The 24,685-nt window shown below is 51.0% G+C and overlaps 1 protein-coding gene across 6 annotated transcripts in view; it reads right to left on the reverse strand.

The window, feature by feature from the left end:
- Positions 1-1,897: 1,897 nt before the first annotated feature.
- The window catches only part of AMPD3 (adenosine monophosphate deaminase 3), a 50,463-nt gene continuing 27,675 nt past the window's right edge, over positions 1,898-24,685 (reverse strand). For all 6 annotated transcript variants that reach the window (XM_070803686.1, XM_070803683.1, XM_070803685.1 and 3 more), the window contains 11 exons: positions 20,870-21,089; positions 18,576-18,705; positions 14,641-14,835; positions 13,207-13,338; positions 12,516-12,679; positions 11,475-11,601; positions 8,715-8,878; positions 7,620-7,740; positions 6,351-6,524; positions 4,561-4,671; positions 1,898-3,530 (listed from right to left, as the gene is read on the reverse strand). In XM_070803686.1, coding sequence (XP_070659787.1) covers positions 3,354-3,530; positions 4,561-4,671; positions 6,351-6,524; positions 7,620-7,740; positions 8,715-8,878; positions 11,475-11,601; positions 12,516-12,679; positions 13,207-13,338; positions 14,641-14,835; positions 18,576-18,705; positions 20,870-21,089 — 1,715 coding nt within the window. In that variant the 3' untranslated portion in view covers positions 1,898-3,353. The remainder of the gene's footprint in view (positions 3,531-4,560; positions 4,672-6,350; positions 6,525-7,619; positions 7,741-8,714; positions 8,879-11,474; positions 11,602-12,515; positions 12,680-13,206; positions 13,339-14,640; positions 14,836-18,575; positions 18,706-20,869; positions 21,090-24,685) is intronic.

Raw genomic sequence — 24,685 nt, forward strand, 5'->3', positions numbered from 1 at the left:
CTGCTTGAAAGTATCTTTTGGTTCAGTGATTTTTATCATTAAGAAGTTGGATTCATTAAAAGGCAATCCAAAGAATTTGTACTTTTAACTTTTTTTCTTAAGTCCAGCTTGCTTTCTTTATCTAGGAGTAAGAAAGCTACTTGGAGATTAGAGAAATCAGGTGACCACCCACATTTATAAAGGACATTTATAATGACAATATAACATAAACAGCAACAGCTGTTCATTTGTTTTCATGTCTTTCTATTACCCTACTGGATAGTAAAAATAATAAAATACTTCACCCTGTGGTGGTTTTGATATTTTACCTTGTAAGATCATTTCTAAGATAAAAGAGTGGAATTAGAGAAGCAGGCTAGAATCTTAGTGCTGAGAATGGGAAAACCATTTATAAGAAGGAGTAGCAGTTTATAATTAATGTGTATCATCATGGAGAAGTACACATTTTGGTGTCAAAGACATAAAAGCCCCCTCAGAGATTTATTTTTACAATCTTGCAGCTGTTTATAGTCTTAACTCTGGCATACTCTATCTCCCTAATATATTTCTTTAGAGGTTGAAGGTATAAAAATTTTCAAGGAACTATGTCTGATAAGTGTTCCTTTTATTGCAGTTAGTTATACCTGTTTTTTATAACAGTCATAGTTTTTAGGTAGAGAATACCTAGGTTTATAGTGTATCACCTTCAGTTGCGTCTGCGATCTCAGAAAATGATCAAAATATTATTTCACCATCACGGCATTCAGAAACAAGTAAAGAGAAAGCCATAGGGATGTGCTTTTAACTCTGCCTTATCCAAGGTAAGACAAAGTAAAGGTGCAGGACAGGCCTGGTAACCACCACCCCAGGAGCTGTGATTGGTTTTAATGAGGCACAGAACAACTGTGATTGGTTTTCATGAGGCACAGAACAATAACATTGATCATTTCAACAGTGCAGTTTCAAGTAACAGTGTGAACTTGAGCCCTTTCGAGTAAGCATGTCTCAAAAACCATTCTGCTAGAAACGTGGGCTAGTGTACAATTGTCTTTGATTCCAACTGTGATCACAAAAGAAAGAGATTCACCCTAAAAAGGCCAATGAGATTGATGATGTAATAAAAGTGCATTGTGCTATAGAAAAAGGTATCTGAAAAGCGTGCAGGTCAGGTAAAATCCAATAGGTGTTGACTGAACAGACTGGAGATATATCCAGGGAAAGGAAATGACCATGTGAGACTTTACTCATGAACTGTTACAGCAGAAGTTAGAAAAAAAGGGCAAAAGTTTCCCTCCGGGGTTTTGAAAGCTTCAGTTCAAATTTTTGAGTTTTCCTAGTGAATGTCATCCATATCTGAATCTTGATTCAGAATAGATAAATTAGTCATTATTATTGATAGCTTTTCATGATGCCTATATCTTTTCTTTAAAACTTAAAAGATTTGCCTAAAATAGTTTAAAACTGTTGAGCCACAGCCCTAACAGACTTTATTTAATAATTAAATGCTTGATACACACAAAATGACAATGAAGAACTGTAAAATACTTGTTATGTTCAGGCAAATGTATACAAATGGCTTTTTAAAAACGAGTGCCTAAAATAAATGCTCGGTTTTCATTCAGTTTCATGGTTAGCTATAAGGTAGCATATGTTTGCCTTGTAAAAAGACTGTATTTATTGTTCCGTATGCTAAGTTGACCAGTGGAGGGAATAATCGTTACAAAGTAACAGGACAAGACAACCTAAAGCCAGGTAAGCATCTTCACAGGCAAAAATAGTGTTCTTCTAACTCTGTGATGATTCACAAGGGCTTACTCTAGTCTATATTTGTCCATAGAGATAGACAAGAAGGTCCTTGAGCAGCCTCTTGAGTTCCAGGAGCATACAACCTTAAAATATTTCCAAAAGAGGAGATTCGTTCATTTTTATATAATATACATTTATTGAGCACCTACTATGTACCAGGCCCTAGTAACACAGATGAAGAGTACATTGGTAAAGCTTAAATTCAGACTGGTCTTTAAAAATGCTTTCTACCTGGCCCCTGGGACCAGGTACATACTGAAGAGGTCTGCATATTAGGTAAAGGAGAGATTTCACCGTGTGGTGGGGGGTGGGAAATGCACCAAGTTACAGTGATAAAAAAAAATTCTAAATGTGTCAGGCCTGAAGGAAGAGTGGGGAAAGGACTAGATTAGGATTAGGGAAACCTAGTTCTGATCCTATTACTTATTAGAGCTGTGTGACCTTAATCAAATTTCACTTCTGTGGCCCTAACTGTTCATAAGTAAAATGATAATTGGGCTACAGTCACAGAATATTAGAACCAAAAGGAACAGAGGTCATCTAGTCCTGTGCTTTTCAAAGTCCTTAGTTCAAATGTAAATACACAGAAGCCCCAGTATAAAACCGATAAAAGCTGAGTCACCTTGAAGTAAAAGCAGCACCTCAGAGCCTCAACCCCCTTCTCATTCCCTGCCCTGAAGTGGTCCAGGAACTGAGCTCACAGAACACCACGGAAAACCACTCATCTGATCGAAACCTTCACCTTTCAGATGAGGAAACCAAGACACAGGATAGGAGTGATGGCTGTGATATGAATATTTGGTTTCCTAAATATGAAGGGAGGAAGGCTAAATAAACAGTTTTAAAACTCATTTTAAAAAAAACGCAAAGAAGGAAGTTGTCTAATTCTTTCAAAGTAGCTCCTTTATGAAAGGGAGCTTTGGAGTAGATTTTAAGGCAGCCAGCCCATGAGAGGCTGAAATGAACAACTACCAACGAGCCTGCGGGGTATATAGAGAAGACTATGGCAGAAAACCAGACTTCGTATCTGGGCACTGGACCATGTAAGATCCTGGCCCCCACGATGCAAGCATTAGCACTTTGAAGAGGAACATTTGGAAAATTAGGAATTAGTCCAGCTCCCAGATCCCCAAGGAGGAGTCACCATCTATTACTCAAAAATATTAACAGAAATTGGCATGAAGTGACGTGAAGTGAAGTCACTCAGTTGTGTCCAACTCTGCGACCCCATCAACTGTAGCCTACCAGGCTTCTCCATCCATGGGATTTTACAGACAAGAATACCAGAGTGGGTTGCCACTTCCTTCTTCAGGGGATCTTCCCAACCCAGGGATCTTCCCAACCCAGGTCTCCCGCATTGCAGGCAGACACTTTGAGCCACCAGGGAAGCCACCGAAATGGGTATGTTAGACCTTAAAGTGAACAGTGCAACCAAAAATCACTAGTTTGAAAGTTCTTCAGTGGTATCGTCTCCATGGAGGAAAGTCCTAGTTTGGTATCTTGACCACTGTTAATCACGGCAGACTTGAAATTAAACCAAAAAGTTAAAACGCATGTCCAACGTTCGACTAGTTGGTCAGGGCTGTGATCTCTTCTGATTTCATGGCATCAGACAGGAAGCTGAGCTCATTGCACAGGGTCTCGTATCGGAATGCCATCCGGATCTGAGCAACATTTGTCTTTCGAATATCATTTCCTTCAGGTCCTTCTTTATAGTAATTTTGTCCCAGAAATTTTTGCTTTTCCTATGGACCAAGAGAAATACAAATGAAACAATATACCTTATATTCACTTTCTATATCCACATGGCAGCTCAGACTTAGCCATACCAAATCAGGCTATTCCTCCAAAGCAGATCCTCCATCAAGACATCTTGCCTCACAGAGCTGTTACAAAATTCCTCCTGCCTTCCTGTCCTCAAGGATGTCACCCTGGTAACCACATTCAGTCCCTTCATTTCTAACTGAGATTTCCTTGATCAGAAAGACAAGAACTATAAGAGCCGCTGGCAATGAAGAAAGCAAGGTGAAGGCGTGAAGATTCTCGAAGTCTCTCCCGAGAGCTGACAAGGGCACACAGATGTGCCTGGGGACAACCAGTCCAGGGAACCAAGTCCCCACAAAATGAATCTTGAGCCTTACCTCTTATCTGCATCAGCGTCCAACAAGAGCAGCACAATGCAGCCCTCTCCCTATACCATTGACACTGCCCAGGGGAGCTGCCCAGGGACACAGACACCCTTTGGAGCAGTGGTTCTCAACCCTGGCTCCATATCAGAATCACCTAGAGAGCTGTTAAAAAAAATGAGTGATGTCTGGGTCCCATTCCTACAGTTTTCTGTTCAATCTAGGTACTGTTCAGCTATTTGAGAAGCCCTGAGTGCTTATTATGTGCCAAAATCTAATCTTGACCTCAGGGATGTAATGCTGAACTTATATTCTGGAAGGCAGGACAGAAAAACACATGACTACATAATTGGCAATGTCAGTAGTAATAAATGTTATGGAAAAAAGCAGACAAGGGATGGATAATGAGGGCAGGTGTGTGGCTACTATAGAATGAGTGATTGGGGAAGGCCTCTCCAAGGAGGTGACATGTGAGCAGAGATCTGAAAAAAGGCAACAGAGCAGCCATGAAAATTTAGGAGTCTCCCCAGCGGTCTCCCCTAGAATGCGGCAGAGACCCTGCCTGTTTCGTCCATCCCCAGGGGCAGGGCCGAAGACGCCTGGCACAGAGCAGGCATCTGACGTACAGTGTGGAAAGGACGAGAGGTACCTGATGCGAGAGGCCGCTCTGCAGCACGCTGTTCCTGGCGATCTCACACAGGTCGCACGTGCTCAGCTTCCACACTTGAGCCGCAATTGCGTATTCCTCCATAAGCGCTTCCTAGATTCCCCCCAGAGGAAACGTTAGATGGGAGCCTGTCCATTTCAACACTTGGACATCGCAGATTTCATTTTTCCTTAAGAACTGGCACATGGACAATAAAACAACATCCCCCTCCCCCTAAAATCACAAACTCCCAAGATCTTTTTTGTGTGAAAGTTCAGGTAACCAAAGACAGAGATATCAAAGAACAGCTACAGATTTATCTGTTGACCGGCACATGTTCATGTTCAAGGCCCTGCGCCCAGGACTAGCGGGCACCAGCCTGCTCTCCTGTGCCTATCTCCCTGTCATGCACACTTTTAATACCCACTCTGCAGCCTTGCCTTGTAGTCAACACTTTTTCTTAAGATTATCCAAAATAAAAGTTAATCTGAGTAAAGTACTAACAGAGATGGAGCATTGATTAGGAATGAGAAGTGATCAAGGGTCAGTAGTGAGACAGTGTAAGCCGAGGAGGATTTAAGCTTGAGCTATGCGTTCACTTTGTTTTCTCAGCTGTGAAATAGCTCACATTTATCACAAGTCCTTCTCTCACCTCTTTGCCACATCACTGCCTCTGTATCCTAGGCAGTGGTTCTGAAAACACAGTCCCAGGATTCCTAAGGATCCCCAGGGCTTTTTGAAAGGTCCTCCCTTTTCCAACTATGTATTTATTCTGTGAGGCAAGATTTCTTCATGCACTTTGGTAAAAACAATTTGTCACAATAGATTGACTGCAGAAGCAGAGATGAGAATCCAGCTGTCTTCTATCAAACCAGACATTAAGGAGATTTGCAAAAATGTAAAGCAATGCCATTCTCTATTTTGTTATTGAAGTTTGTGGGAATATGGTTATTTCTCATAAAAATTGGTAATTGTGTTAACATTTCATGATTTATTAGTGTTATTTTTACATGAGTTAATATTTTTCAATTTCACACAGTTAATTTTCACTAGTTAGAAGGCATGTCAACCTCAGCTCTCTGAGAGCTCAGTTCCTCATTATATAAAGGGGTCTTGAGATCAGAGGCTTCCCTGGTGGCTCAGTGGTAAAGAAGAACTCGCCTGCCAATGCAGGAGATGCAGTTTGATCCCTGGGTTGGGAGGATTCCCTGGAGAAGGAAATGGCAACCACTCCAGTATTCTTGCTCGGGAAATGCCATGGACAGAGGAACCCAGCAGACTGCATAGTCCATGGGATTGCAAAAGAGTCGGACACAGTAGTAACTGAGCACGCACACGTGAGACCAGAAGCTTGGAGCCTGTCCTAGAAGACCTAGGCACTTCTGTTTTCACTAATGTGTGGCTGGTCTCATCATTACCACATTTGTGCTGGTACACTGGTGACTGGTCCCCATGCATGATACCACCTTTCCCTTCCTCCTCACTGTCCCAGAGATGCACAACTTCCTAGTAATCATAGTGGTAACAAAAATGATAGCTAACATTCTTAATACAAGTAACAGTGCCAGTATTACAGAGGTAGGGAATATCAAAGGAAGGGAAAATGAAAGGCAAAGAAAAGAAAGCCTCATGGTTTCAAGAACCCCAGAAAAGGGCTTCTGGGAGGAACACTTTTTCCTCACCAGGAGCCTCCTCTTGTCTTCACTGGTCACCAGCGCCACCCTGAAGGCACCGTGTGCTCAGGTCCCTACCGTGGGAGGAGGACAGCCCTCACCTTCCCCTAGAGTCCTCACCTTCGTATAGTGAAACTGCATGGGATCATCGGTGGAGAGAGAAACATGAAGCCCCTTGTGCAGGAATTCCCTCAGAGGGTTTTTCGAATATTCGAGGAACAGACTGTTGTTGCTAAGAGGAGACATGGCAATGGGGATCTGAGCCAGGTAGTAGAGATACTGCAACACCGGACTCTGCAAAAGAACCACCAAACTCAGGGGACAAGAGCCAAAGGTGGGGAGCATTCACCAAGGGAAGCCAGGGCTCCAGGCAGTGTCTGTGGGAGACCCCTGAGCTCCCTGCCAGGACTCTGGACCCCACCCTCTGTGTTCACCTCTCTCCTGCATCGGGGCCCATCCCTCCCTGGGACTGCTCTCCTGCCCGTTGTTGGAAGTGCTCCATCTTGGCTCCAGACCAGAAGCACAGCTCACGGCAGGAAGGGCACCTGCCAGGTCCCAGGCTGACCCCAACCTACGTCCTCAGCTCCCCTCTCCCAGGCACTGACCCCAACAAGTCAGCCCTTGGAGATGCCCCACTTTTGTTGTTTTGCTTGACCACAAACATTGAGGTTGTGACTGTAAACACTGCAACTCCTTGGAGGTGGGAAGGGGCGGACATGACCGGGCTAGAGTGGTTCTCTGATGTAGCACCCACCCCACACAGAACCATGAGGCATGGCTAGGTGGCCCCTAGGAACAGGGAAGGAGAGGAGTTTGAGCAAATATCCTTCCTATGGAAGTGAGTCAAAATATGGAGAAGACTGAATGCATAGAGTTCATGGTAGCATTAGTTACACAAGCAAAAAGTCGGATGGATTCTGTGCAACAGCTGGAGAAGGGCTGTCCTTCCGCAGCCTTTAGGATGAGCAGCCAGATGTCATGTCACAGCACAGAAAAATGCTTGTGAAACAAAGTTAGGGGACGAAGAAGGAACTGTGTGTTATGATAATAAGCTTATTAAAAATATGCCCTGGAAAAAAAAGATGGGAATTGGAAATAACAACAAGCTAATGATGCTTTTTTCAAGTGATAGCAGTAAGGAATTTTTTTTCTATTTCTCCACTTTTTTGAAAACCTAAATTGGGATGGACTTGATCATATTATTTCATAATTAAATATAAAACCAAGAGACTACAGATAGCAAAGCCTAGAAAAGGAACCAGCATTTCTGCATCACTGGCCAGAGACTCCCAGGGTGTGGCCAGAGTCCAGGCGGTCCCCACCCTCCCCAGAGGAGCCCCAGGGCGGGACTGTTACTGCAGGGCAGGCATCTGTCAGGGGCCTGGTTACCTTCTTGAGGAGCAGCCCGTGGGAAATGTTGTCAGCAGTCAGGAAAGCAGAAACCAGGTGGGTGATGGAGCCAGCCTCCCCACAGTGAGGCCGGAACAGGAACGTGCTCAGGCCCCGCTCCCTGCAGGCATGAGGCTCATGGTAAAAAAGGACCCTTGGTCCACCTGCCCCAGTGACCGTGGGCCTGCGCCGCTCGCTCAGGGCCCACTCCAGGGAAGACAGTCACCCATGGCAGGGTCAGCACCCTGGAAACAACCTCTCCCCAAATCTGAGACCCAGGCCCAGAGCTCCTCAGAACCAAGAGATGCCATCTCCGGAGAACAGAGGGAGGGCCCAGTCCTCCATCCATCCTCTCCTCCTCTCCCCCAGGGCCTGGCAGCCCAGATTCAGACAGGCAAGGCCCTGAGAAACCATCGAGTCCAGACTCTGTTGTAAGAAGGGGGCAATCCCAGAGAGTGGAGCCAGATGTCAGAAGCCCCTGAGCAGGGCAGCAACAGCTGAACTAGAGCCCCTGCCTCAGAAAGCTCAGCCCAGGACTCCACCCCTGGCATCTCCTTTCAGTCGTGGTCCCACTCAAAGCCCCTCACCCAGGAACTAGTGCTTCCTGAGGTCTCAGCCTCGAGACCCAGCAGGGGTGGGAAGGACCGTTCAGCATCCTGCCGCCTGGACCCCGCCTGGGTGTGTGCGCTGGGGGAGCCTGGGCACACAAGACCACCAGATGGAAGCTCTGAGGGCATGAACACAGTCTGTTTAGCTCCCTGTTATGTGTCCTGGGCCCAGGACAGGGCCTTCACTTGGCAGGTGCTGTGAAGTGTTGAATGGATGGACACACATATGAACGCCATTGGTGTGGAGGTGAGTGAACATGTGTCGGAAGGTCATGCATCTGTAACCTATCAGGGATGGACACACACACAGGTGTGGTGTGTGTATGGACATGTGTCTAGGCATGGGGGCTGGCCGCCTTGTATGTGTGATGGTGCCTGTTGCAGCAAGCAGGCCTGTGTGTGTGCGTGCGGCCCTGCGAGTACGGGTCCAGTGCGGTGGGTTGGGGAGCACCCCCGTGCAAGGGGTGCACAGGGCTGGCTCACCCACCTGCGGAGGTTGTTCAGCACCATGATGTTGGCATACATGTAGTACAGGTAGTAGCTGTAGGGTGGGTTCTGCTCGCTGGTCCAGACGTCCGGGCTGGGGCTCTTGTCCGAGAACATGTGGTCGCTGTGCTTGGACTCATCATCCACGCTGTCAAACCCTGTCACCTGGGCAGGAGGAGGGATCCTGCATCAAGCTGCGGCAGACGGGCCGCCAAGCGAATTGTTAAAGGCCTTGGCGCCCAGGCCTCTCAGCTGGGGACCCCGGGGCCTGCCTGAACCACATTTCTCCCAGGGATGGGGAGTGGGCACAGCGCCCCAGGCTGTCCCTCCAGGGTTTCCAGAGGTACCCGGAAGCCAGTCTAGAGAGCACCAAGCCCCTGTGTGGCAGCAACAGTGAAGGGGAACTCAGGCCAGGCCAGGTGCAGGGTGAGGCGGCTGGACTCACCTCCCGTCCTCCGCTGTGCCATCAGCAGCAGTGACAACAGCTGTGAGGGGAAGGGGACAGGAGTTTCCATACACCTACGGGGTGTCAGGCCCTGCCTGGAGCACTCACCACACACGTCAGCTAACTCAGTGCTCAAGTGGCCCTGTGAGGGTGGGCTTGGCTGAGAGCAGAGCAGGGCTGGTGGAGGCACTTGCCCACGTCAGACCACCAGCTGAGCCTAAATGGGCTCTGGGCCTGCACTCTTCGGGGCTGCAGGTAGAGGATGCCCTGGAGTGGCCATGAGAAACCCACTGGGATGCCTCATAAGCAGGCCAAGGTGGGCGCCATCCAAGAGGGCTTCTTGGAAGGCTGAGCCCTGGCTCCTGGAGCCTGCCCTCTGAGCAGGGTCGGAGCAGCTCAGAAGACGCCCTCCCCGCAGCATACACTGACACTGGGCCCGCCCTACACTCCATGGGCCCTCCCGAGGCACCAGCCTCTTGCTGTCGCCTCCTCCCAGAGGTCGGGCCCTGAGGGAAGACGTACCTGCGAGGACTCGGCTCCGCGCTGGCACGCAGGGCCACTTGGCTCCCGTCACTCGGCCCCAGCAGTGCTTTGGGAAGGGGCCCCTGAAGGACAGGCTCAATCTGGGGGGCTCCCAGCCCAGCCCCAGCCAGGTCTGCCTGTTCCCAACTCGGCAGTATAGGCCCAGGGGAGCAAAGGACCACCAAGGTCTTGCCAGAATCTTCTCTGTCAGTCACATGTCAAAGGAAATGACAGTCCCCACTGCAGCTCTCAGCATGGCCTGGACACATCTGGGGGCCAGAGGGACCTCGAGTTCTGCTCTGTCTGCACTCACAGCTCCATGCTGCTCCTGAACTCTCAGGGCCCAGCACGGGGGCAATGTCAGCCCCTCTCCTGAGCTCTGCGTCCCCCCTGCAGGGCCCTAAACTGGACATCCCAAGGGCCTCAAGCACAGAATCTGTCCAAACCCCAACTCCTCCTCCTCCCCAGCCTCCCCACTCCCCACACAGCTGGCAGTGACCTCCTAAAGGCACAGCACCTGCTCCCCTGCAAAACCAGGCACCGAGGGCCCCTCCGACTCCTCGCCTCGCTCACCTGCAGGCCATGCCCACGCCCCATCTGTTCTCCAACTGCACCCACCACCTGTATACCCCTCACTTTCCTTAATGGGAGGCAGGATTCTATGGGATCGATGACACTTGGGTCAGGACCTGGGTATGAATTCCAGTCCTGCCCCGTTTCAGCTCTGTGGTCTCTCAGTTTCCTGGTGTGTAAATTGGAGCTAGTAGCTTCACAGGACTGCTGTAAGGATTGAGTGAGATAATCCACAGTGTCTGAACACACAGCAACACATAATCATGCTGGCTACTACCAGCAAATGATGTAAAATGGGGCAGTCTTGAGGGTGAGGCGAGATCGCGTCATGGCGTGGATCACCGCGCAGGGAGGCCATCAGTGTGAACTGTTACTATGACTTCAAGCCCCCTTCACGTCTCTACTGTTGAGCAGGCCCCCCAACTCTCACCTTGCGCCCCTGCCCCCACGTCCAGCTACCTTCTGTTCCAGGGCTTTCCTCACTCAATAGCCTGCTTGTCGATGGTATTAAGACATAAATTCAACGCTGGCCCTCCGCCTGTTCAAACCTCCGCCTGTCCAGCACCCCCCAACCCCTCCCCCTACAAATACACTCAGCCATCCCTCCACCCCTACCTCTTCACCCTGAGCCCTCTGGGATCTTCCCTGCCTCCCTCCCTGGCAGAAACCATCCACACCATAACCTCCACCAGGCACTGAACTTGCCTCTCACCATCTGCAGCCACCTTTGTTCTGGGTACCCAGAGGGCGGGACAAGCTGATGCCCTTCCTAGTTAAGTCTCTTCTCCACCCTTCTCCCCTCTCCCACAGCTAACCAGATAAACATATTTTGTGGGGCTCAACCAAACAACGTGTGAGGACCACTGGTGTCCAGGGGAAAGCAGGAGTCTGGAATGTCTGCAGCTGGGGCAGGCCCGGTCCTTTCACCCTGCCTGGCCAGGAACTGACTCTTCAGTCTTTCTGCCCCTCGGCTGCCTTCCCATCACCCCACCTATGCCTGCAGGGCCACCCCAGAGGAGAAGGGAACTTCTCTTCTCTGCAAGAAGCTTGTTATTCTAGAAATTCAGCTTCTTAGGGTGGGACACTTCATGCCTGGGGCACACCAGTGATCTTAGAAGCTAAGCTGACTTAACTTGCTGGGAGTCTTCTCCTCCCTCCACTCTGGGTACATCACCTGGGCACATCACCTGGGCACATCACCTGGGCACCACCCGTGCTTACGTATTTGAGGAAGAGGTGAAGCTCTCGGTGATCTTGAGGGTTGATGGTGGCCTCGAAAAGGGGCAGGAAGATATTCTCCAGCATCTTCCCAAAGCTTGGCAGCAGCTTCTTTAACCTAAATATGTCACTGGGGGAAAGTGAGACTTGCCGATAAAGGTGGTTCCAATAGCCCCCTCAACCTGTCAGAGATCAGCCCTGGTCCCTTCCTCAGGCAGAGCAAGTCCCCATTTAAGCACCCAGGGCAGGGTCAGAGGTGGGGCTCCAACACAGATCCCTCCCCTCCTCGCCAAGTTCTGCAATACCAAGCATTGGTTGGCACACTCAGCACCTACCCATGCCCATCAGTGAGCTTTCTTCAGCTAGAGGCCACACTGGGAGGGGGGCGCTGGGATTCAGGCTGATCCAACTCCCTGCCACTCAGCTCAGTTCCCCTAAACCACAAGTCCCAGACATTCCAGGGGCCCTATATTGCCCAGACTGGAGAGGACAGGGGTAGTCTGAGCCATATCCAGGCAGTGGGCCAGCAATGTAGGCCCCCATCAGGTTATGCAGACTCCCAGCCTCACCCAAAAAGATAGTCCATCCTCAAATCACAGTGACAAGAAGATGGGCAGTCGTTCCCACCAGGGCTTCCCAGGTGGTACAGTGGTGAAGAATCAGCCTGCCAATGCAGGAGACACAAGGGACACGGGTTCGACCTGTGGGTCAGGAAGATCCCCTGGAGGAGTGCATGGCCACCCACTCCAGTATTCTTGCCTGGAAAATTCCATGGGCAGAAGAGCCTGGTGGGCTACAGTCAATGGGTTGCAAAGAGTCAGACATGACTGAGTGACTGAGCACGGTTCCACCAGGCCTTTGCGATTATATGTTCCTCAAACAACAGTGTTGAAGCATCACAAAGTATCTGTGCAGACCGCCCCTCTCTGTAGGGGAGTCCCAGGGGCACTAGGCCTAGGCTGGCACTGGAACAGGCTCAGCAGATCCTGTGGGACAGGCTGGCGACCCCAGAGGACACGGGGAGACAGCAGCTGCCTCACTTACTAGATCCGGGGCACCTGGATGATCCAGCGCATGTTGGGCGAGTAGACCTTGTGCTGGATGAACCAGCGGGCCAGGTTGGGCCACTCCTCGGGACTGCGGCCGTAGATGGAGAGCCGTGGCTCTGAGTACTGGTACTTGCTCTCCTCCAGCTCCCAGGCCACCTCCTGGCACAAAGAAGAGCTCAGATCAGCCCAAGGGTTGAACCTGGGTTGACCCCAGCAGCAGACCCTGCAGCTCCCCCAGCCACCAGCTCCCCAGCTCATAAGGCCTGATCTACACCTCTGTTAGCACTCACTCCACCCTCGTGGGGAAGAAAGCCCTGGGTTGCACAGTCACACGTGTGACTAGAGGCCCGGGGGCAGAAGCGTCACCAAACAGAGCGAACCTGTACCCAGTGTAGGCTGCAAACACGCAGAGCAGCAAGCCTGGCTGTGGAGGGCTGCGCTGGGACGGACATCCTCCCCTTCCTCTTGCCCGCAGTCAGCACAGTCCATACACAGCACTTCCTGCCCACCCGGAAGCCGGCGGCCAGGGCCACAGCACTGGGCATTGGCGCCTGCCCCTCGCCTGAGCTGGATGGACAGGGATTCAGGAAGGGGAAGAGGACAGGAGCCCCTGCAGGCCCCCACTCCCTGGACGCAGATGCTGTCGGGAATCCGAGGAGGGCTTGAGATGCCCAGGGCTCACTCACCTTGACCATCCGAGCGAAGTACTCTCCTCCTAGGTAGTTTTCTGTTTTCAGATACAGGTCTCGCAGCTCGCTGGCCCCCACAGGGTTGTACTTGGAGTTGAACTTGTCAAAGCGGTGGAATGTCTGCCGGCCCTGGAGAAAGAAATACCAGCTAGCTCACCACGCTGTCCTGCAGCCACCAGACACACGCCTCCTCCAGCCATTACAATGTGGCCTCCGTGAGCCACACTGAAAGGCACCTTCTATGTCAGTTCGTACATGGAAGCTTGGAAAGTCCCAGGGCCGGGACCACACGTCCTCACTCGGTCAGCCCTGGGGTCCGTTCCTGAGACCCTCTTGAGCAGGGTCAAGGTCCTCGTGCTTCTAGGAGCAGGGCTAGCTGAGCGAGCAAAGAATACTGAGCCATCCGTAATAACATGTGCCCTATTACTGCTTGGACTGCATAAGGCCCTTTTTCCACATCTCCTCATTCAGTGTCTGCTTTTAGGATTTTTTCACTGTGGTGAAATGTATACAACACAAAATGTGCCGTCTTAACCATTTTTAAGTGTACATTCACACTGCTGCACAGCTATCACCACCATCTGTCCCCAGAACTCTCTTCATCTTACAAAACTGAAACTACGTCCTCACAAAACAACTCCCCACGACGCCTCCCCCAGCCCACGGGAACCACCATTCTCCTTTCTGTCTCCATGGGTTTGCCTGTTCCAGATGCCTCATACATGTGCAATCATGCAGTACTTGTCCTTTTGTGTCTGACTTCTTTGATTTATAATGTTTTCAGGGTTCATCCGTGGATGTGGCAGGTTATCAGTACTTTACCCCTTTTCAGGACTGAATAATATTCCAGTGTGTGTGTGTGTGTGTGTGTGTGTGTGTACATTTTGTTTATCCATTCAAGTGGTGATGGACACTCTTTGGCCACTGTGAATAATGCTGTGATAAGCACTGATGTGCAAGTATCAGTTTTAGTCCCTGGGGTCTATACCTAGGATTGGGATTGCTGGAATACATGGTAATTCTACATTTAACTTCCTGAGGAGCGGCCACACTGTTTTCTACAGCAGCTGCACCTCCATTTAGTACTTTAATAACACTGCAATGTCATTAAGGCACGTGGTAGTCACCATGTTACAAGCAAGGAAATAAAAGCTCAAGTGAATTACTCAAAGGCACTTAACTCTTACGTAGCGGAAATGGGAGTTAGAAGGGGAATGTCTCTGACTCCAAGTCACACCCTCTTCTCCTCTGTCCCAAGGCTGCTTCCAGCCCTTACTCTCTGAGGATAAACTGCCTCTCACAGTTCCCACGGCTGGAAGAGAAAGAGATGCCTACACAGCCAGCCCCTCTCCAAGACCAATCGTGGCTGCTTTCCAGCAGGCTGAGTCCTCCACCAGGACTGCGTGAGGCCCTGGGGCCGAGCCCACTCACCGCATGGACGTCCAGCGAGTCCACAGTGAGGTCGTACGGGTCCATGTGCAGGCTGTCGAACACCTGCCGCAGGGTGATCTTCCGGCCCCGCTTCTCGGCCACTGTCCTGTCGGGCTCCGTCTGGTACGTGTGCTTAATGAAGCGCAGCAGGTGCTTCTGGTTCATGCAGGCAGCTGCATGGATGTGCGTGTCCACCTGCGACACAGGCCCAGCACGTGAGCCGAGCCGCCTCCCTCGGCACCGAGAACCAGGACCCCCGGGCCTCGGTGTCGCGTGCAGAGCCTCAGCACCCCCCTGGTGCTGGACCGCCCCACCCCGTATCTCTTCTAGAACTGGGCTTCCCCGCCCTAGCCTTGCTGCCCAATCCCCCTTCTTACAGCATCAGGAGACCTTTTCTTAGTACAGTTCAAATCTGGCCATTGTCCCTGTTAACACATCAGTGCTGCCCAACATTTCAAAATAACGCCCAAGTTCCTTAGCCTGGGATTCAAGGCTTCCTTTCAGTCTTAAGTCTCACCTTGCCCTGCTCTCTGCTCCAGCCAGGACACCTCACTTACAGGTATCCGAGGAGCCATGCTACTCCTCAGCCTGGATGTCTTCCTTCCTCCCCACCAGTCTCATCCACTTGGAAGTCTTCTACGACCTCCTCCACATACAAGCCTATCCTGATCCCCCAAACACAACGAGCGAGTTTTCCCCTTGTCCAACCTGGAGCCCTGGCGCAGACATTCCTGTCACTGTATGTATCCTCCAGTCCTCTCTAATAAGTTTCTATCTACTTCATCATTAGACTGGAAGCTCAGTCCTCAAGGACAGGGGCGTGTCTGTGCATCTAAGTCTCCAGTGCCTACCCCAGAGCCTGGGATGATGTGAAATCAATGGATGGATGAACGGACCAATGAACAGGTGTGGGAGGTTCCGACCATTTCAGTGATATCCACCTCCTCCTCATAGAACCCCGAGGGCTCACGTAATGCCCCGCAAAATCCCACACTTGCTACTGACCTCTCTTAGAACCCCCAGAGCATTCCCCTCAGCCACCAGCCCTAAAGAAACAGAGCCCTGGCTAAGCTGAGGGATGGCCTGAAGTCACAGTGGGCAGCCTGACCCTCTTCCATAAAGCCAAGGGGCCTGCAGGAGGTCCCAGGGAAGGTGGCAGTGACCTCACAGGCCAGGGTGCTGCCAACCACTAGCCCACACTCTGCAGTCCCTGCTGCGGCCAGCTTGGCAATCTGCCAGGGCTGGGGTAAGGAGGCGGCTGACTTCAGGCCAAGGAATGCTGTCCACAGCTGGCCAGGCATCTCCGAGTCATGCCAAACCCGACATCCAATCCACTGAACCTCTGTGAGCTTTCCACCAGCCAGCCCCTGTCACCGGCCACATCACTCACTCCTCGGGGCCCTCCTGCCTTTAATCCCGCCACTCCTACCAGGAAGACAGACCACTGGGCATCAGAGAAACGAAGCACCAAAAGTTAAAACATCACCCAAAGCTCAGGCCCCTCAGGGACAGGCTGGACTCGTGGGGGAGGCACAAGCGAAGGTCAGCCGGCCTCAGCTCAGCCGTCCGGACACAGCTGGGCTCAACCACCTCAGGATGACTCAGCACATTCTGGGCTTTCTTGCTGTCCTCCGGCATCCCAGTGACACACCGCAGGGGGTGGGTGCAGCCTGTGCTTACCCCCGTGAGTCACAAGGTGAGGAAGGAAAACAGCTGCACAATCCAGGAAGCACGGGATCCAAACTTCAGAACTACCAGGGTGATTATTTTAGGAACAAGTAAGACAGCCTGTAATCGGAGGTCAGCACTTTCAATTCACTGGAAGATCCAAGAGCATTCCTTGCTTTCACCTAAGATCTGGGTCTAAACAAACAGTGGTTTCTAAATGGGCTGGCCAGTACCTGGCCTCTAAGCCAACACTATTTCCACATCCATAGTGAAAGTCGCTCAGTTGTGTCCGACTCTTTGCGACCCCATGGACTGTAGCCCGCCAGGCTCCTCTGTCATGGAATTCTCCAGGCCAGAATAGTGGAGTGGGTAGCTGTTCCCTTCTCCAAGGGATCTTCCCAACCCTGGGATCAAACCCAGGTCTACCGCACTGCAGGCATCCACATCTTTACCAGCTGAGCCACCAGAGAAGCCCAAGAATACTGGAGTGGGAAGCCTATCCCTTCTTCAGGGGATCTTCCTGACTTAGGAATCGAACTGGGGTCTGCCACATCCATGGCAGACATCAATAATCAACTACAGCACCCTTCACTAAGCTTTGGGAATAGCCTCAGGTAGCCACTACCCATTGGTCAAGTTTGGCACAGAAGATGAAACCTGTTTGCTCTCCATGGTATGAAACAAAGCAAAGTGGGTAAGGCCTAATCCTACCCCACTGCCAAGCAACAAACACACTCAGCCCCTTGTTCTCAGCTCCGAGCTGAAAACAATCATTTCAGTTACACACACCTGCTGGTTGGGCCTCACGGTGCCAGGACCCAGGATCTGCTGTGATACTGCAGGTAATTTCACAATACCACCCACACTGACCCATGGCCACACACAGCTCCTGCCTCAGAGCAGGGCCACCATGACACTGAGAGCCACTTGGAAGTGAGGAGGCCACCTCCCAGCCCATCCTGACTTCAGAATCAGCTCTCCTCCCCTCGCAGAGAATTCCAGGGTAAGAGCAGTCAGCACCCAGGAGACAGGGAGGGGCAGGCACAGCCTGACCTGGAGCAGACCTTGGCCTGTGTTTATGGACGGCTGTGGAGCCAGAGTGCAGCCCAGCACAGCACTCAAAGAATCTCCATTCAGAGAGTACCCGAACCCCCAGATTGACAGAGAGCTCGAGGTTTGGCTCTGGTATGTAACCACAGCCCCCACCCCTGTCCCCAGGACTCTCACCCACAGAGTGGCCAGAGAGCAGCTGGCCAGCCCATCAGCACCCACAGGGGCCCCGCTTCAGAAGCAAACAGTGTCGGAGCTGGTGCAGTCAGCAAGGACACTGCAGGAGGCCGGCCGGCCCTGAGCATGCCCATGTGCGGAGGGCAGGCTTGCCCAGAGCTGGGTGAGGAATTTCCCTGGACACCCATCTAGGGTGAAGCGTTCATGGAGGCACGATAGAGAGGAGCTGGCCTATTGACTGAGGCACCCATCTGTCTGAGCGCCTGAGGATCACAGAGAAGAAACAGACGGTGCTTGAAGGTAAACATCCAACACATGCCCTTTCACCTCTGCCTGGAAATCCCCAAGACTTTTACGTAAGCCTTAGAGCCCAGGAGCTGAGCATAACTCATTCTAAGTCAGCTCAGTTCCGACCTCTTCCTGAAAGACACCTCTATCACATCCCTATCAAACTAATAGTAACCAGCTGGGAACTGCTTATAGACAGAAAGCGACCCTTACTCAGCATCAAATGTCCCTCACTTGGCACTGATCCCATGCTTGATATATATTAGTTATATGGAATAAAATGGAAAAGCAGGAGGAGGCGACCATTTAAATACAGGCTTATCCCAACTGCAGCCCCTGAGCCCAGGAGTAGGCTGCTCATCCACTCTAGAGGGCAGAGAGAGAAGCACATCAGATACTTGTTCTTAAACACACCCAGTCCAAAAGGAAGAAAAACCACACACTCCCAAGTCCAAAGAGGTCTTAACATTGATAACTGTTTTTCGATCCATGATAAATTTGAGGCAAGCTCTATGTCTCAATTCTTAATAGGTCCTGCTCTATTTTTCAAGCAGGATGGTACATTCTAACAGATATACAACAAAGTCATAACAAGTACCATCTGAGGCGTGGCCGGACACATGGAAGACTGGCCAGTTTTCCTTTTGTTCATAGGAAGGCCACATTGGGGACCAGCCCCCGACTGGCTAGGGCCGGAATGGGTTGGAATGAGGCCTGGGACAGGAGCTCTGAACGCTGGCCCGCTAACGCACCTTTCTCACGTTATAGAAGTCTCGGTGGGGGTTACTCTTCAACTCTTTGAACTCAGACATTTCATTTAACATCTCATGTAGGCTGAACTTGGATTCCAGAAAGTTCAGTCGCCGGTGACAATACGTCTTCCTGCAGGTCAGGAAGGAGAAGAAACCACAGTTGAGGAGAAGTCGCATCAGTTCTCCAGTCTGGAGACCTCCGGTGTCTGTGGGGACCCAGTCCTGGGTGTAAGGTCAGGATGGAGCAGAGAGGGATGAGAAGGGGCCAGCTATCCACAGACCCAGCTAAACTGTGTAACCACAGCCACGTGCTCTATGAAACGCGTGGAGAGTCAATAGGGGCCAGTAGAGAGCTGACCGGAGAAGGCAATGGCACCCCACTCCAGTACTCTTGCCCAGAAAATCCCATGGACCGAGGAGCCTGGTGGGCTGCAGTCCATGGGGTAGCTAAGAGTCGGACACGACTGAGCGACTTCACTTTCACTTTTCACTTTCATGCATTGGAGAAGGCAATGGCAACCCACTCCAGTGTTCTTGCCTAGAGAATCCCAGGGACAGGGGAGCCTGGTGGGCTGCCGTCTATGGGGTCACACAGAGTCGGACACGACTGAGGTGACTTAGCAGCAGCAGCAGCAGAGAGCTGACCTCATACAGATTCCTTCTGTATGAGCTTTAGAGGTTTAGGCAATTAATCTCAAGCTGCTGTCTCTCATGAACAAATACAGAGATGGTACTACCCAAGACTGAAGTGAGGGCCAAATTGGCTTAGGGTGTGAAGGGTCCAACTCAGCTTCGTGGATACTCAAAGAAAGTCTCCCTCTTTCAGCCCTTCCATCTTTCCACCCTCCCATCTATCCTCTGCCAGCTTTCATTCCTTGAAAGGAGTTTCACTTCTGTCCAGAAGATCAGTAATACAGTCAAATCCAAAGGCATGACCTTCCCGCCTTGGCTGTGACCAGATGACACCCAGAAGATTTCTCAGCCCTGAGGCTTCAGGACGAGGGGTGGATGTTCTGCATCGTAGGCAGATGAGGGATATAGGGGTGTTGCTACCAGGACAGAAGTCCATGAAAGAACTGATGTCCCCACCAGCTTGCAAAGGCCACTGGAGGGTGGGAGCACCCACTGTTCTCAGCCAACAGCCAGCGCACATCCAGCCCAGGGGCCTGGCCACGTGCCTGTGCCACAGCTACACAGAACATGCAACCACAAGTCGGGCCACTCTGCTCCCCTGTGGCCCCCAGATGCACATGGCTCCCTTGGCACCCAGGCACAGAGACCCTTGTAAAGAGCGGCCACCAAGCCTGGACCAGCACCACCATATGTGTGCCAGGATGAGCCCACAGCCAAGCATGGCAGAGTCTGGGTCAGACGGGACTCTCAAGGGCATCTTTCCCAGTCCCTCTCCTGGTAGGACTCGCCCTGACAGTCTCCCAGACAGGACAGCTGCTGCTCACACACCTCCTGGAACAGCCCTGTCCCCAAGGCTTCCCCTCAGATCCTCTGTTCACATTGGCTGAGGCAAGCTCCCAGGGATCCCACTCTCCCCCCAGCTCTTCCCTCTGCCCTCAGATCACCAAGGACCTCGACCCACTCTGTCCATCCCCTCGGGGCCCACTCTCCTCCCGTAGAAACTGGCGTCACCCAACTCCCAGCAAAACCCAAACAGAAGGACAAGAGAGAAGTCCCTCAGCTGTGACCAGCTTCCTCTGCTCCCCCAAGCTGGGCACTCATGCGCAACCTCCACTGCTGATTCCCTTAAATGCTCTCCGAGGAGTGAGGGCCGGAACTCAGGAAGACAGTTCCCTGCCAGGGTAGCTCCAGCTAAGCCTAGAAGCATCCTGGGAGTTGTGGCTCAGAGTTCCCAGGCTCCCTGCACTCCCTGCTCCAGAAACATGGAAAAACCAACACCGGAAGCAACAGTCTTCACGGCTCCCCCACCATCTACCCTAAAGCCCTGGGCTGGTAACTCTCTGCATTGCTGCTGTCCGGCCTGGGGTGAGGGCTGACCATCATTCTAAGGTGCACAGGTGGCCACCGGCAAGCAGGAGCTCCACACCCGTGCATGCGGAAGGCACAGGCAGGAGCAACTCGAAGAATACGCCAGTCTGTGAAGAAAAATTGTCGCAAAAGCCCAAAAGCACTGGGAAGAGAGAAACCCACAAAGCCCTCTCTGCGGTGGTTTAACTGAGGGAAAGCCCAGAGCAGAAGGCCTGCCCTGGTCCCTTCTACAGAGCAGTGCTCCTGCAGAAAGAGGTGGACTCACCTGGTCATGGAGGGGGAAGGGGACTTACGTGGGGCCATCCGTGATGAGAGCCAGGATGTGGCTCATGTCCACCGTGTAGGTCTCCAGGTCGGGGTAGGGTAGGCTGTGGGGCTCCTGGCGCTCCAGCATCTTCTTGTTGTCATACACATAGAGGATGCCTCCCTGCATGCGGACCAAGTAGCCCAGGTTGGGGGGAGCATTCTCCAGGCAATATGGGTCTTCTTCAGGCAGAGGGGGGGGATGAAAGTCTGAAAGACAGGACTGAGTGATAGCAAAATGTCCTTGACCTCAGGAGCTCACAGGGGCTCCAAAGTCACCAGTGAGGTCTGTCCTGGTTGTCTGACCTAAAACCTAACCACCCCAACCAGCCCCAGCATCTCACCTCCCCCTCCCTGCTTTGTTTCGTCGCCTTAGCACTTGCCGCTATGTAAAGAAATAGAGGAAAACAACAGAATGGGAAAGACCAGAGATCTCTTCAAGAAAATCAGAGATACCAAAGGAACATTTCATGCAAAGATGGGCTCGATAAGGACAGAAATGGTATGGACCTAACAGAAGCAGAAGATATTAAGAAGAGGTGGCAAGAATACACAGAAGAACTGTACAAAAAAGATCTTCACGACCAAGATAATCACGATGGTGTGATCACTCACCTAGAGCCAGACATCCTGGAATGTGAAGTCAAGTGGGCCTTAGAAAGCATCACTATGAACAAAGCTAGTGGAGGTGATGGAATTCCAGTTGAGCTATTTCAAATCCTGATAGATGATGCTGTGAAAGTGCTGCACTCAATATGCCAGCACATTTGGAAAACTCAGCAGTAGCCACAGGACCGGAAAAAGTCAGTTTTCATTCCAATCCCAAAGAAAGGCAATGCCAAAGAATGTTCAAACTACTGCACAATTGCACTCATCTCACACACTAGTAAAGTAATGCTCAAAATTCTCCAAGCCAGGCTTCAGCAATACGTGAACCGTGAACTTCCTGATGTTCAAGCTGGTTTTAGAAAAGGCAGAGGAACCAGAGATCAAATTGCCAACATCTGCTGGATCATCAAAAAAGCAAGAGAGTTCCAGAAAAACATCTATTTCTGCTTTATTGACTATGCCAAAGCCTTTGACTGTGTAGATCACAATAAACTGTGGAAAATTCTGAAAGAGATGGGAATACCAGACCACCTGACCTGCCTCTTGAGAAACCTATATGCAGGTCAGGAAGCAACAGTTAGAACTGGACATGGAACAACAGACTGGCTCCACATAGGAAAAGGAGTACATCAAGGCTATATACTGTCACCCTGCTTATTTAACTTCTATGCAGAGTACATCATGAGAAACGCTGGGCTGGAAGAAGCACAAGCTGGAATCAAGATTGCCGGGAGAAATATCAATAACCTCAGATATGCAGATGACACCACCCTTATGGCAGAAAGTGAAGAGGAACTAAAAAGCCTTTTGATGAAAGTGAAAGTGGAGAATGAAAAAGTTGGCTTAAAGCTCAACATTCAGAAAACGAAGATCATAGCATCTGGTCCCATCATTTCATGGCAAATAGATGGGGAAACAGTGTCAGACTTTATTTTTTGGGCTCCAAAATCACTGCAGATGGTTAGTGCAGCCATGAAATGAAAAGATGCTTACTCCTTGGAAGGAAAGTTATGACCAACCTAGATAGCATATTGAAAAGCAGAGACATCACTTTGCCAACAAAGGTTCGTCTAGTCAAGGCTATGGTTTTTCCAGTGGTCATGTATGGATGTGAGAGTTGGACTGTGAAGAAAGCTGAGCACCGAGGAATTGATGCTTTTGAACTGTGGTGTTGGATAAAACTCTTGATAGTCCCTTGGACTGCAAGGAGATCCAACCAGTCCATTCTAAAAGAGATCAGCCCTGGGTGTTCTTTGGAAGGAATGATGCTGAAGCTCAAACTCCAGTACTTTGGCCACCTCACGCGAAAGTTGACTCATTGGAAAAGACTCTGATGCTGGGAGGGATTGGGGGCAAAAGGAAAAGGGGACGCCAGAGGATGAGATGGCTGGATGGCATCACCGACTCGATGGACGTGAGTTTGAGTGATCTCTGGGAGTTGGTGATAGACAGGGAGGCCTGGCGTGCTGCGATTCATGGGGTTGCAAAGAGTCAGACACGACTGAGCAACTGAACTGAACTGAAGATGACTTCTTGTCTTTATCTTGGGTGGTAAATGTTCATCTTGTTCACTGCTGTGTCCCCATTTCCTAGAACCATCCCTGGCCAGTAGCTGGCACTTCATTTTTTTTCTTTTTAACTTAATTGAAATGAGCTTCCATCTTCTGGGTAGTTCAGGGACATGAAGCTTATTAAGACAGGCAGCTGCATCTTCTCCTAATAAGAGAACAGACAGGATCTGGGACTGCCCAGCGGGAATATAATTGTTCCTGTCCTTCCACATCTTCCTGAGCCCAGGGCGGCCAAGGGGCAAGATGGAGAAGCCAGCCCTCCCCATAAGCACAGAATAGGGAGCCTGTGCCCCCAGAGACAGAGCTGTCTGTCCCCACACCATGGGCTGTCAGTCCATAGGAGCCAGAAAACACCTCTTGGCTATTTCCCAGCTATGACTTTGAGCAAAATGGGACTTTACCTCCCGACCCTGTCTGCTCAGCTGAGGATGACGCCCTGCCTTAATGCGCTGCTGTGAGGGTTGCAGCGGCAGGTAGAGGAAGATGCTGTGTAAATATATCATAGGGCGTTATTCTCATCACTCTTGTAGTGGGTTTTCCTGGCTCTCGACAAGCTCTGTTCTGGCCAAGGAACAGGTTATGCTAAGTAGCAGTAGAACTAGGGGCTTCAACTCTGCACATCAGCCAACCCTGCATAGGGTCTGGGCTGTCCACTGCCAGCACAGGCAGGAGGAAATCCTGGAATCATCAATGGAAGGAAGGAAGGAAGGCAAAGCGGCTGGCTGAGTGTCTCCCATCAGAGCTCGGAACAGACTGTCCCTGGAGCAGACGTGAGCCATCCCAGGGGCTAAGGCAGCACAGAGAGGGAAAGAGATGCCACACACACCCCCATCAGGCATGAGTCCCAAATGCGGGGCAGTGCCCATGAGATGCTGGCAGTCCAAAAGCCTGGGTCAACCACAGCCTGCACTTTACCACACTCACACCCAGGCCCCCAGGACTCTGTTCTGTATAAAGTACACCTTTGACAGTCATTTCTGCCTGCCAACAGTGGAGCAAGTGGGATCAACCCTCAGACAGACAGGGAACTGGGCCCGGGAGGCCTGAGACTCAGAGCCCCAGGTGGTAACAGATGCCCAAAGTCCAGGTTCAGAGCTTCAAAGAAGCCAGAGAGGAGACATCTTGGCACCAACTCCACCCAGGGTCCTGGGTGCTGGCACAGACCACCAGGCCCTCATCTGATTCCCCACCACCAGCTTTCACGATCGAGGTCTCCTGTTGTCTTCATTCACATTGCTTAACTTACAGCCCCTACTGCCCCTGGATCCTTCACAGGCCAAACAGATTCCACCGGAAAGCATCCTGCCTTCTCCGATCCCCTGTTCCCTGAACTCCACAGCATCAACATAACTACTGTACCAATCACTCACTAGATCCAGGGGCTTCCCAAGTGGCTCTAGTGATGAAGAACTTGGCTGCCAATGCAGAAGACATAAGAGATGCAGATTTGATCTCTGAATCAGGAAGAACCCCTGGAGGAGAGCATGCAACCCACTCCAGTATTCTTGCCTGGAGAATCCCATGTACAGAGGAACCTGGCAGGCTACAGTCCATAGGGTCACAGAGAGTCAGACGCAACTAAGCATGCACTAGATCCGGAAATGCACCAACTACTTCACATGCTTT

Source organism: Bos indicus, chromosome 15, assembly GCF_029378745.1.
Source record: "Bos indicus isolate NIAB-ARS_2022 breed Sahiwal x Tharparkar chromosome 15, NIAB-ARS_B.indTharparkar_mat_pri_1.0, whole genome shotgun sequence".
NCBI lineage: Eukaryota > Metazoa > Chordata > Mammalia > Artiodactyla > Bovidae > Bos > Bos indicus.